Source organism: Anarhichas minor, unplaced genomic scaffold, assembly GCF_050575085.1.
Source record: "Anarhichas minor isolate MPS153535 unplaced genomic scaffold, ASM5057508v1 ptg000030l, whole genome shotgun sequence".
Taxonomy (NCBI): domain Eukaryota; kingdom Metazoa; phylum Chordata; class Actinopteri; order Perciformes; family Anarhichadidae; genus Anarhichas; species Anarhichas minor.
In genome coordinates this window covers 730,174-743,765 of record NW_027466476.1, presented here as the reverse complement: position 1 = coordinate 743,765, position 13,592 = coordinate 730,174, and the positions used below count along the sequence as shown (strand labels likewise).

Below are 13,592 nucleotides of genomic sequence, written 5' to 3'. Positions count from 1 at the left end.
AACTAGCCAGTCCTGATGCCTTTGAGTTAGTTCCTCTAGATATTCTATATCTTTGATTTATCTATATATTTATTTTAAGCTTTTTTTTCTTTAACCATTTGGTGTCTTTTTTTTACATGGCACCCCCTTTCACTAGAGTTAGCTTAGTCATGAACGGTAAAAAGTATTCATTATGTGGTGTGAATGTGGTTTATTACAGATAACAAAACGTAAATTATAACATATTAGCATTTGATTTGAAGTCTAACGTTAATCCACATTCGGATCAAAGTTGGCCCGTCCATTGGCCAGCACTAAGAGGTCGTACCAGGCAAATGTGGCTGAAGCAGGCTGAGGCTGGAAAATAGAATACGTGATTATTTGAACTGGGCACAGGCGGTAAGGGAATATTGATCAAATGAGCTCTGTATCCTTTCCCTCTGCCGTTTCATTTCACACAATATAACTAGCTATCCATTGAAGACGGAGCTTTTCTCTGACTAAATGTGTTACGAGCGGCATGACTCAGTGAAAATTGCCTTATTATGTTTAATTTAACCAGAACTTGACCTACATTATCATGCGTGACGTTCTAGTAGTGCCACTGAATTACATGCAGTTTCAGTCAGTGGATGGGATTCTGAGTTTTTAATTGTCTGTGTCTGTGTGTAGGTGTGTGTGTGTGTGTGTGTGTGTGTGTGCACATTCACATACACTGTTAATTAGCTTCCTATCAACAGAATCAGGACCAGGAAAGGCTTACTGACTGCAGACTCATCAGTTATCCAGAAAGGCTGATGGTAGCTGAAAGGAATTGTTTGGCTCACAGGCTCACATTACCAACTGAGAGAGGGGTTCGGGGCACTGTGTTGCTGCCAGTGCCCCCCTGGTTGTAATTAAAGTGTTTTATGTGAATGCATGCGATATCAACCAAAGTGATCCCTACAACAAAACTTGTCATTGGATTATCATCTCATGTTGGATGTCCTAATTACTCATATGTGTCCATGTCTCAGAAAAAAAAGAAGCTGAATTAAGTATTCTTCTATTGAGGTCAGTGTTGCCATAAATCACCACATGACATTAAAGGCTGATTATCATTTTCTCATTATTAGAGGGTCGAGGCCAAGAGCTCAAAACAGAAGGCTTTGTCAGGGCCAATCACACCTTCAAAATCATGATACCAAGGTTCTATCATCACAAGTGTCCCACATGAATGAATGTCCATGCAAGCAGCATACACAGTCCTTGGACTCTCAGTTCCTCTCTGTGTAGTGGGATGAAGTTCATCCAGTTCTAACATTCCCCTAAGAAGTACACTTTCATCAGCCCTGTTTGCAGATGAAAGGTCATTCTGTGACCTCTTCTTTTGGTGTACATGTGTGCCACAGGAAGTTAGATGAAAGAGTAATTCTCTCCTGTAATTATTGTCTGTGTGTTTGTTTACAGGATAGTGGGGCACAGTGTTAACCAGGGGGACGGAACAGGCCAGCAATGAAGCAAGGGCCAGAGGGGAAGACGTGTGAGTTATTATTTGCACAGCAGTAGCAGCACGGCATCCAAAAAGAGAGAAGGTTGTTCAGCGCTGCCTCCTCGCTGCTGCAGTGTGGGTGATACCATTTACTGAAGCCTGACCTATTTGCGAGAATATATCCAGACATATAGCTGCGGTGCAAGAACATCCACACTAAACAAAAGAGGGAACAGAGGTTGAGGACTCACTGCCAACTCTAGATTTACCAACGTCACTGCTTTGAAAGAGTGAATATAGAGGCTGAAAAACCACCAGGCACAAATCAGATGGGGGTTGACAGAGGATCCACAGCTGAATTATAAACATCTCCACAGGGCATATTTGGGGGTGCGTTATGCAATCCCCAGCATACAGATTATCCAGTCAAGTGACGTGGTTGGCCAGAGGGAGGCGCGGTGCAGCCTTCGTCCTTCATTTGAATAAAACAATTAATGGGGAAGTTGACTAAACCTTTTTTGCAAAGCACATTGGACAGAGCAGAAGGCACAAGGACCGCCAACAACCAAGCGGAGCATTTACCAAGCATGTCTAGGTAGTCCTGCAGAAGTCGCCACATGTGTTCTAACTTCACCCCTGAGCTCACGCAGACCTTCAATAGATGAGGCTAATGCTTTCCGTCTGACACGCGTGCTGCACAGTGTGTGACATACAAATCCACAGTACCGCCTGCATAGGCATTCTACAAGGTTCGTTGGAGACTAACACCCCCTTCCTCATCTCACCGTGCGTCTCCTTCTTGGCGCTATAAACTGATCATCAGTGAAAGTGCTCCCGAGCTGAAGCAGCCTAACTGTGACATCCTTCCACGATTCAGTGTGTGCTCAGGCTGGCTGGCTGCTGCACAGGCACCATGGAGCAGAAATCCCCTAAGGATGAGGGCACCGCCAAAGGACAAGAGACTCTGTCCTACCAACGGAGGATGTGGAAGAATTTCCAGGGGAAAACCAAGCCTTGGCTGAGTCCCAAACTGGGATCGGAGCGTCGTAGTGCCGGGGGCGCGGAGGGCAGCAAAAAGGAATCGGGGTTATGGATGTTTAAGAGGAAAAAGAAACAATTGGACCGGGTGTTTTCGTCGTCTCAGCCGAATCTGCGCTCTCCGCCGGCGCCTTTTGAAGGCGATAATAAGTCCCATGGGAGCGACGCGGTCCCCGGCACCAGCAGCGACGGACAGCCCCTACATCCCCTGGGCGCAGCTGCTGGAGCCACGGGGAGCAAACCCGAGTTGACGGCACACGGAAGCCCACAACTCCCCACGTCCCAGCTGATCATGTACCAGCAGAAGAGCTCCTCTCTTGGCTCGGCGTGCTTCGAGAAATTGGTGGTGGACACGGGCGCTCTGGTGGGAGAGGATGAGCAGCTGCGTAAAAACGCAAGTGATTCTGTGAGTAAAGACCCATGCAGTAAAAAACACGCATCTGGGAGATTATCTGTTTCTGTCAAGCATCTTTCTCAAAAATTCACAAGGAGGCGGGCTACATTGTCCTGCAAATTACAAGTTTCATGATGGTGGTGCTGCGACGTGCTCATGTGATGCACTCATCAATTTGCTGGTCCAATGCTTTCCTTACTCTGTCCTGTAGCTTGTAGGACTGTATGGGCCATATGACTACAACCAATACCAAACAGTGTATGCCTATGTGATCATCACCATAACAAGCTTACTGCACACTCTGCTTGGTTTGTTATCATGTCACCATCACAGTCACCCCATGTTATTATCCTGGCTGTGCAAATTATAGACTCCTTGATACGATTTCTTATATGTGCTCTGATGCCAGCATCCTTTGATCATTTTGCCTGCTCTCATGCTTTTCTTCCGGTAAGCTATAGGATCTGTCTCCTAGCTGCACAGTCCACCTATCAGTGTCTTTGTGTACATAGAGGTTGCAACCGGCCCATGCTTGCTCAACGGTTTATCTTATGTTTCCCTTTCATGAAAAGTGGCCAGTTTGCAGATACGCCACCAGCAGAGTTGGAGATTGATGGCAGATATATTTCCACACAACTCAACATGCTGAGTCATGGTACCCTAGGAACAGTATCCTATCAAAGGGAAATGTTGGGTGTGCTTCATTCACAAAAATGACATACGAAAAGGTCTGAGAGACAACCTTTAAAATCATTTGTAAAATGCCGTCTAATGAGAGTAATAAAAGTAAAAGGTCATGTCTGGTCCCATGCCTTGTCCCCTTGATAGTAGTAGTCCAATTCAATGGTACCATGTCATTTCAGACGGGCTGTTCTGATATTTAACAGTGCTGTCGACAGAAATGATACAGATACATTATGTGTGTCCATAAGTGCATTCTGTTTCAGTGGCAGCTGTTATTGCAAAGCTTTTCATCTCACCACTCTTGAAGTGTTCCAGACTTTCTTTTCTGAGCATCATCCAGATCGCTGTCTCCAATTGATTTAGCTTATGAGTAGCATACACTTCTCCCCACTGACGTTAGGGCCAAATATGTCTTCTCCATTAAACTCTAGTGCAGTGCAGTGCACTCAGCTGAAGAGGTAAAGAAAGCATCTATTAATGACTTCATTGAAACTGATCCTGCAGCTTCATCACAGCACTTACCAGGGCAGTTACATAATACGCAGGAATCCCACTTTGCCAAATAAAGTCCGACATTCAGTGTGAGCCATTAGTTACGTACTGTTGTTGCCATGTTTATCCGAAGTTCTGTTCGTCATTTGTTAGGTTTTCCACTAAAGAGAGTAGGGCTAAACACTGACAGAGACAGCATCATCTTCTCGGGTTTTAGCACAGTCAGTGATAGTTATTTGTTGTTGGCTCAATGTATGCATCACAGATGTAAGATGTACAGTATGATTAGTCTAGTAGTCTAGTATGGAATGAAGTTAGAGGTATAAGAATTTAGGAAAGATGGCATAATATGATGGTTCACAAGAGGAAATAAATGTGATGGAGACAGATCAGACAGGGTTGAATGTAATGAGGGGAGATGAGGGGGTGAGGTGAGGTCAACTGAGATAAGATGAGAGATGATGTGATGTGTGATAAAATATGATTAAGATGAGAGAGGGGATTACAACGGATGAGATTAGACATGCTTTTTCTAATACCTGGGGGGAAATCAAGCATTACAAAGAAGTCAGTGAAATAAACACTCAACATCACAACACAAAGACAGGCAATCCAGCTAAAAAGGTCTACAGTTGATGTGTGTGCATTTTCTTTGCACATGCAGCATTGACGATGCATTTATGTGCTTCCCAAACACTTTCCTAACCCAGCAAGGGTTGTAAATCAAAGTCACAAACTTTTAAAGTCATTCACAAATCCAGCATTAGGTGAGTTTATACAACTTCTCATTACTAAAATGAGAGCATAAAGCTCCAAGCCACAATTTCATAAATTAGATAAGAATATATGGAATATAAAGAGCAAATACCATTTTGCAATTTGATTTGGAAAGTAAGTGGTGGAAGGGAATGATGCCAAGTTCTGGAAGTCATTTCATTATTGACGCACATTTAACTTTTCCTTGCAATGCAGGGATGTTAGAATTTAATTGTTGAGCATTTCTTTATACATTTTGAAGAAATACCTAATACCTACTACCCTGTCCTGATATCTGTTTTTCCACTTGGAGAAGAGTTAGTATGCGTAACGTATTTATCATGTTCTTCCTTATTCTGTCTCTCTAATTGTAAATTTCACATTTTATAGGAATTATCCCTTTTTAGTCTCTTCTTCCATTTTAGGCTAATAGGTTGTATTTGATCTACAGAAATTAGGCTATTTCAGCAGAATTTGGTTGAGTTTGAATTTGGCCCCATTAACAAAATATTGTGACTTAATCAGCCTGTAGCAAACCATCCAATTTTACTGTGAATCTTTCAATTTTATGTAGCATAAACTGGAAGGATTTGCATTATCACACATATTATAGATAGAAATAAGAATACAAAAGTATCCAAATTTGTGCTGATTTTGGCAAGTCAACGGGGAAATCAAGACCAGTTAATATCTTTAGAACAAGATCACCCCGAAAAGAATATAAATAAAACAAACTCGTTAACAAATAAAATATAACAGTTTATAACGACAAACAATCAATAAAAACATAAACATTCTAAAATGAAATGTGTCTGAAACTGCAGACGTTTTGTCCACTCCACTATTTTTGTGACAGGAAGTAAGGTACCGTTAGCGTTAGACTAACGTATGCACCTGGACTAATTAGACTAATTAGCCAACAGCTACGTCTCGTGACCCCTCGTCTAAACCACCTGTGTGGAGGCCAGGTAGCAACGTCACCGCGCCTGAAGAAAGACGCACCTGGATGCATGGGTCCACGACGCGAGGAGAACCAGCGGTGTTCAGAGGTGAAGGAAACGTAGCCATATGTTAGCGGCTGTCTGTTAGCAGCACTTTACCATTGCGTAGCGTCAGCTCCCTCTACCGTTACACCTTCTACAAATGGCCATACTTTGGGTGTATCTTCTTCTTCCCACACTTTATGGGCATGTCCGTTACCAAACACAGGAGCCATGCTGCTTCTCTCAGGAAAGGCCCAGTTAGCTCAGCTGCCCTTAAAAAGAAGCTCTACAGAAGGTCCAACACAGACATGAGACATTATTCAATGGTGAGTGAAGCTTCAGCATCTTTTTATTTGACCTGCACTTGCTTTTTTTTGTGCTTGTACAATAATGTATACACTGTCCTGCTTTCCTATGTTTACTCACTTGAAGTCTCTGTCCATGGTATTTCAATTGTGGAATGTGAATTGTCACCTTTCCTTATTATCAGGAACAATCGGATTAGTTGTTTGTCTCCTTGTTTAATCATAATAAACGGTTCTCTCATAGTGAGAGAACCGTATCATGACACTTCTGAGTGCGTGTACTTTCCCTATGCTTATGCAATTAGTTTGGACAACATGTAGTGTGTTTTCACATCTCTTTTAAAGAAAGATAAGTATTTCGGCTAAAGAGTTGAGAAAAATGATCAGCATTTCGTGCTGTTATTCTGAGATTCAGTACGCTGCTTCCAGTTCTCAATCAATGCCTCCCTCCCTCCTTTCTGTAGCTCGGCTCATATGGAGTACTTTAAAATATTTAACGCTTGTGAACCAGGGAAGTAGGTTTTTGTGTCACAGAGACTATACACTCACAGCCTTATGCTAAATATATCTGATGTAAAATATGCCCGAGTGGGTATTTCATTCATGTTTATCGGACAGGGTGAATGGGTAATGTAGATAATACACCCGTTTTTGGAAGAACATGGCCTGGACAAGTGCTTCATTCATCCCTTTTTCAAACCACTGAGTTAGTATATTGCTTAAGTGTTTAAATACTGCAGTGTCTGAATAAATACTTGGTTAGTAATCTGGCAAATATTTAGACACTGTCGAATCATGATTTGTCTGTCTTCAATGCCTTTTTATTTAAATACAATTGTTCACAAGGTGTGGGATCTCAGTACATGTTGCATATACCATGCTGGAACTTTGAGGCTGATTTTAGTGATTGTCCTCTTTTGATAATGCGGTGAAATGAGCTATGCTTGGATGTCCTGTAGGAACGCGTGTCTCGCTTGCGGCTGTTATTGGTCGGTGAGAACGGCGGCGCGGCCACTTGGAAACAGCCTGTGGCCTCGTTCTGGAAGTCTCCCGACGGCAGCTTAAATTAGGATTCATTACAGCCCAGGGGATGGTTGTAACACTGACAAGCTCACACGCACTGACAAGCACTTGATTGAAGCTGACCTCGAAGCTGCTATGAAGAGACAAAAAAAACATCTTCACATTGGTGAAAGTATGACTGACACCATTTGGGGTTGTTAATGGGTTTTTGCTCTCACTTTGTGATTACGTGCCTCGGGTCTGCCTCCCACACATCAGAGTGTGCCTGTGATACAGTACTCGAGTGGTTTCACCTTTGGACAAGTGCAAAATGTTATCAGCTAATTTGGATTGAATTTTAACCTTCAGGAGATGTCATAGTGGCTCAGTTGTTGTTTCCTAAGAGCCTGGAAGCTGAGGTGTATGCCCAATCCCTTTGCTTCAGATTTGTATACACTTTGAATTATTTATCTGTTAGCCGTGCTTTAAACTAGCGACCTTGTTTTCTGGATTTCTGCTTATTACCCTGGAAAAAGATTGAACATTGAATAACGTAGTGTTTTTTTTCAGTTGTGAGTCATTAAACTGGAGGAACTGCCTGATTTAAATGCCCTGCCTCAACGCTTTGTTTTAGCCATGGAATCATGGAGCCATGCAGTAAACGCATCCATGGATGTTAACCAAGAAGCCATAGTGTGACTGCATGAGTTGAAAGTGGAGGAAAGAGAAAATCAAAGCACGAGGCGGAGACGGGTGGTTAAAAACCAAAAAAACAGACTTTAAAACTTTGGGAGCATTTCAATTCAAAAGCTGGTTTGCTGCTTCAGTAGCCACCACTTGAGGCTTATGATGTTATATTAACATACAAAATGTATAAATCTCAAGGTGAACTTTCCTGCAGAGCATGCTTATTGATATTATTTATCTTTTATATGATATGCTTAATTTTGTCTTCTAAAGGCTTGTTTTGTCTGAAGAAAATGTTAAGCTCCACAGGTTATCAGTTTATAATAAGATACAGAAAAACTGCAAATCCTCACACTGATTATTAGTTAACTTATTTTCAAATGTCAGCTAAGCCTTTCAGCACAGCCAGATCCACTTTAACTTGATCAAAATGAATTGATTAAGCTTGTCTTTGCCTGTCAATCATTCTGCATTACCTTGTCTGAATTATTTCTGCAGCAAGGTCACAACCATGTGTTTTTGCGAGTCATTGCCCTCAATGATCCAAAAAAACGGGTCCTTGAGGGACAACCTTCCCTACATTGTCTCTTCCATCCCCTGAACCCAGTCTTAGCCCCTCTGATAATTCCCTTAAAAGAGCTTTTGGAGGACGGATCCAAAATATGTCGCTGCCTGTCAGAGGAACAGCCTGTGTACTGCAGGATGGGAACTGTGCACTGTGACATTGTGTTACCCTCCAGTGATGTTCTCTACAGTCTCATTACAGACTCATACACACATTCTCAAGCACGTGCACATAAGGTGTGCACAGGCAAGCACAACCATACAATCCCTAGTCTGAGTCTGAGCCCCTGAGTGTTATTGTAAACGAGACTAAGCACGACAGTGTAGACTGATGCATGACTCGTATAGTAATTCATTTATATATATATATATGAAAAACAAAGGCCAAAAGTTGTGGCAGACATGATTGTCATTTAGAGTAACGAGGGAGCAGGTAGTGCTCGATCAACCTTCTAATCAATAGATGGAGCCAGGGAATTAGCTTTCAAACTCTTAAGTCTGCCCTCCTACAGAGATTAATCTTCACTGAGTCGAGTCAGGCCAAAGCGTAGGATATGTGTGTGTATGTGTGTAGAGAGGATGGTCAAATTACAGATGATGTCCAACGATGGCTCGCCAAGAGATGTATAGTTTGTATTATTTGTGTAAAAGGATAATTTGCCTGAATGTCATTTTCTTGTATCAGAGCCCAAGCAAAGCCTCTGCGTCAGCTACTTATTGCATCTTTCTCAAACCTTCACCCCCGTCACTCTTGAAATGTAATAAACTAGCAACTGAGTTCTGACAGTGTTTGTAATTGGGTCCATTGCACACGATGAAAGCAAGGACAGACCCAGGCAGACGGAGACAGACAGACATAGCAGTGATACGGCACAGGTGGGCTGTGGCCATTATTTCCATACAAAACACGTGGTGACAAAGGCTGTGGGATGTGTTTTCTACTCCTCATGCTAATCAAATGGATCATTTACAACTCAATGTAGAGCCCACTTCCTCAGTGGTGAGTGGATATTGACTATTTGCAAATGAGTTTCAGCGTAGCGTGGATGAAGCCGTCCCAAAAGCGGGAGTCATAAGTGTTGCTGCAGCCCATTAGGATCAATATGGGAGCATGGCTGTGTGCATTGGATGCACTGCATACTAAGAATAATTCATGCGTGCTTCCTATTATCCCACTGAATGATTGTTGTGTATCACGTGCGATGTATGCTGCACAATAAAAATCCATTTTGTTGGATTATGAATGTGACCCATTGTACCTAAAACCCACTCAAGACTTTTAAATGATGCCTCATTTAGTCAAAAATTAAACGGGAATTACAATTCCTGTATAAAACATATATAGTAGATTTGGATTGAAGCACCATTGTCACCGATACCCGACCCGGCCATTTGAGTCAGTATCGGATATTGGTATTCGGAGAGGGAGCAACAGAGGCAGGGACTAAACGAGGGTTGTTGAAATATTTGCAACGGGGGAACCATTTATCTACTTCCACCTCGCATGTTTCCAATGGATTTCTTTTCAATAAGGCCTGATATTCAGTGAATTTAGTAGTTACATAAGAAAGTGGACCCGAGCAGCCATAAGACTGATTTAGAGTAGAACTTTCATGCCTGCCAATTTTTACTGCAGTGCTACTTGCTTTGAAAGACTGCCAACTAAAAGTGTTCTAATACAAATGGGCACCTTAAGATGTGGCTGCACTGATTTTAGTTTTCAGTTTTCCTTCAACGTGAATGTGAGAAGTACCAAACTCAACATTAGTATGTTTGCCTTCTGAATAGCTTCGCCCTTTAGTGCATTTGTGTAAGTGTGTCTGGTCTAGTGTTCTTGAGTCGATTGACTGCGAGACATGCATCATTTCACCACTTAACAGGGTTTGTGTTGGAGTTTGGTTTCACAGTGAGATTCAGTTTGCTCAAGCCAAACAAATGTCTCTCTAACTAAATGACCTGCAGCCAATAGTAAGTTCAAAGGTCAGGGTCAAACAGATGCTCTTATTGGAACACCACTAGAATAAAAGTGAGGTTACATTTTTGTTTTGTTTTAGATGAGAGCACATTTAGCCACTTGGTATTGGGTAAAATAAAATGTAATTAATTCAGTCTGGAGTATAGTTTTATCTTTATCTAGCTCTGACCCACAAACTGTTGCATCAGTGAGACAAGAATAGTTTGTTGCCAGTAACGCTGTAGTACGTCATAAGGCTTTACTGTTATGCTCCACCCAATGTTTGTCTATTTACTCAGTCATGACATTTAAAGTTGACCTTTTAGAGTGTAACTTGGGAATAATAATACATTTAATTTGTATATTGCTTTAAAAAGTACTCAAAGGCACGTTACATGGTAAAAACAATAAAAAGTTTGTTGATGATTGGATGGTGGATGAGCCGTACGGGACGCTGTTGCAGTAGTCCAGTCGATATGTGATGAGTGTTAGCGGCTGAGGAGGAGAGGGAGGGGCGGAGCAATGTTTTTAAGATGGAAGAAGGTGTTTTTGTGATGTGGTTGACGTGGCGTTCGGAGGGGAGGGTTTGATCCAAGATACCAAGGAATAAATGCAGTTGCTTTTTTAAAAATGCAAATGCCCTTGTATGGATGAATTGTTTATTGTGTGCTCTCCATGTCTGCATCACCTATTTGAGTTAATTCAGTGCATTGGATAAACTACAGCTAACAGTATTAATTAAGGACTTTAGTCATTCACGTCTGAGAAAATAACAGACATCAACATACACACCGGATGAAATCAGTGTGTATCATACTAAGCGAGAGAGGCGATGGTCTATCAATGTGAACTGCTCTGTATAGGGCCGCTGATCTGGCTGCAGAATTGGGCTGGTGTTTGTAAGGTACCTAGTGCCACCTACTGGTGCTGATGTTGATCTCTGAGAAGAGAGAGGACGCAGGTCATGATTAGAGTGGACTTTGGCTGGCTGGATGTGATGCATTAATATCAAACCAAGGCCACTTTCTGCACACTCTGCACTCTGTCTCTGAGATTAAAAGTCACTTGTCCAGTAACTTTACATTTTTTCTTTTATTGTGATTGGAGGACATCATTCATGCATAAATCATATTCTCTCTTCACAGGTGACATTTAGTTATTCTGATAAAGATGAAATCATGATTGTGTTTTTTTTTTTTTTTTTTCCCTCCTTGAAATGTGGTTGTAACCTAATCTTAGTATTCTGAACCAGCTCACAGTCAAAGCGGCTTTAAGGTCACGAGTTACAAAAGTTACACCTTCTGTGGATGCGTGGAATGGTAAACATGGTCTTTGTGAGCCATTTATGTTTCAGTGTCTTACTCAGTTTATGTTGAAAAAGAGAACCAAGGCGAGTTTCTCATACATCACCTCTTCAGTGCGCGATTTCATTAATAGACAGGTGGGACGTTCCTTATATTTCATGTACATTCAAATATAACAATCTGTAATTGTACGAGTTTTCTTGCGGAGATGGATGTTTTGAGAAAGTGGTGGATATTGCATGTTTGTTTTGAATTGAAGTCCCCGAGGCATATGTTGTCAGGCACTTTGCAAACAAGCAGGTTACACACACACACTACTTCTCCACTATAAAGAGCCTGTGTAATTAGCTTGCCAATTGCTCTTTGTCTTCAGAGCACCCACTATAAAATCATTCCTCTTAAGAAGTTATGTAACTGAGCACTTGTTTTTATCATTTGATTAAAGGCACTTCAGATTAAATGATGTCTGTTGTTTCCACTAGGTATTCATGTTTCACACAATATTCTCGAATGAAGTGATGTTTGATCTGTTTTTCGATCAGGCCTCTTTGCTTGAGGACTAAGATGATGTAACTCTTAACCTCACTGATTTAAGATTGACGTTTTAATGAAGCTGGGATGCTTTCAGATGGATGTGTGTTAAGATTGTACTGCCCTGATAGATAAAAACAAATGTAGGCGTCTGGAGACATTTTTAACAACAGAACTGTTCTCCCTCTTTCAATTTAAGGTTTCCTTTTGAAGAAGTTAAGACCTCAGCTTACCAAGTGTGTTTTGAAGTGGGAGAAGGATGAGCATAGTCGTAATTTGGGAAAAGTGCATAGCATGCAGTGCAAAATGCTCCCACCACTAACTCATAAATCACTGCACACTGCAGCACCGACACACTCGAGGAGATTGTACTTGTTATCGCAATGTTTTATTTACTGAGTATTGCACTTAATACACCAATTCTTGTGTGATTTATAAAGCATAGCAAACACACATCTCAACAAAACATTTTCATTCATCGGTTAGTCCTCTTCTAATCTCTCCCATTTAGAAAATGTATGAGGACTAAAAAGGTGACAGATGCAGGTCTTCATTTTTGTCAGGGTGTTCACTACTTTCACGTTTTGCTTCAACGGTTTCTGTGGTGCAGGAGGTGCTGGCCCTTTCTGTTGGTTGACTAGCTCTACTTTATATTTTCCTCTCATTTCCTGTTTGTCCATCCATTCATCCCATTGTGTCTCTGTCGGCAAAGCCTCCTCTTTGGTTCTCTCCATTTGGACCCTTTTCTCCTCACATTTTATCTCCGCGGCATCGAAGCCGGAGCCTACATAAAAGAGATTCATTGAGCTTTCCTTCTTCGATTCCTTCATCAACCGGTTGGTGTCGGCTGATGGACTCTGTTGTTTTTGCTCTTCCTCACATGTAGCTCGCTGTGAGCTGGTGTCGCCATCATTAAAGTCATCCCTGGTGTAGTGTCGGGATCTCTCTCCTGCTGCTTCAAACAGCAGCTCTCTCAGCTGCTGCTGGAAGTCAGCCACCATCTCCTCTGTCAGGGCGCGATGCGCGAGAAGAAGTTCTGAACGCAGCTCTGCAATCTGCTTCTCCATCCTTTTAGTCACCATCCTGTTGATCCATGTGATGCAGAGCTTTCTGTCTTTTGCTGCCAGCCGTCTCCTCCTGACCAGTCATTAGGACAACAGTCATTACACAGGAAAAATAAGGAACTGACACATTACATATTTGCGTTATTCATATATATATTCCAGAAGCAATTGTTTGTGTTGTATGCATGTATGTCTGCATGATTTGTATCAAAATAGGATTATTTAAAAGTAGACGTGGAAAATAACTTAACACAAAAACATGTGTAGCCTATAAACAATTTAGATTTTTACCTGAAGGGAGGGAAACTGAGACATTTCTTTGGACCAGATGTCGTCATCAGGATATCTTCTTGCCCCAATTTCTGTGTGGAACAACAAAAGGTG

At 41.8% G+C, this 13,592-nt stretch overlaps 1 protein-coding gene across 1 annotated transcript in view; it reads left to right on the top strand.

Moving 5' to 3' along the window:
* Positions 1 to 2,284: 2,284 nt before the first annotated feature.
* Positions 2,285 to 13,592, top strand: part of mctp1a (multiple C2 domains, transmembrane 1a) — a 117,686-nt gene continuing 106,378 nt past the window's right edge. Inside the window, exon 1 of the mRNA XM_076104802.1 lies at positions 2,285 to 2,894. Coding sequence (XP_075960917.1) covers positions 2,364 to 2,894 — 531 coding nt within the window. The 5' untranslated portion in view covers positions 2,285 to 2,363. The remainder of the gene's footprint in view (positions 2,895 to 13,592) is intronic.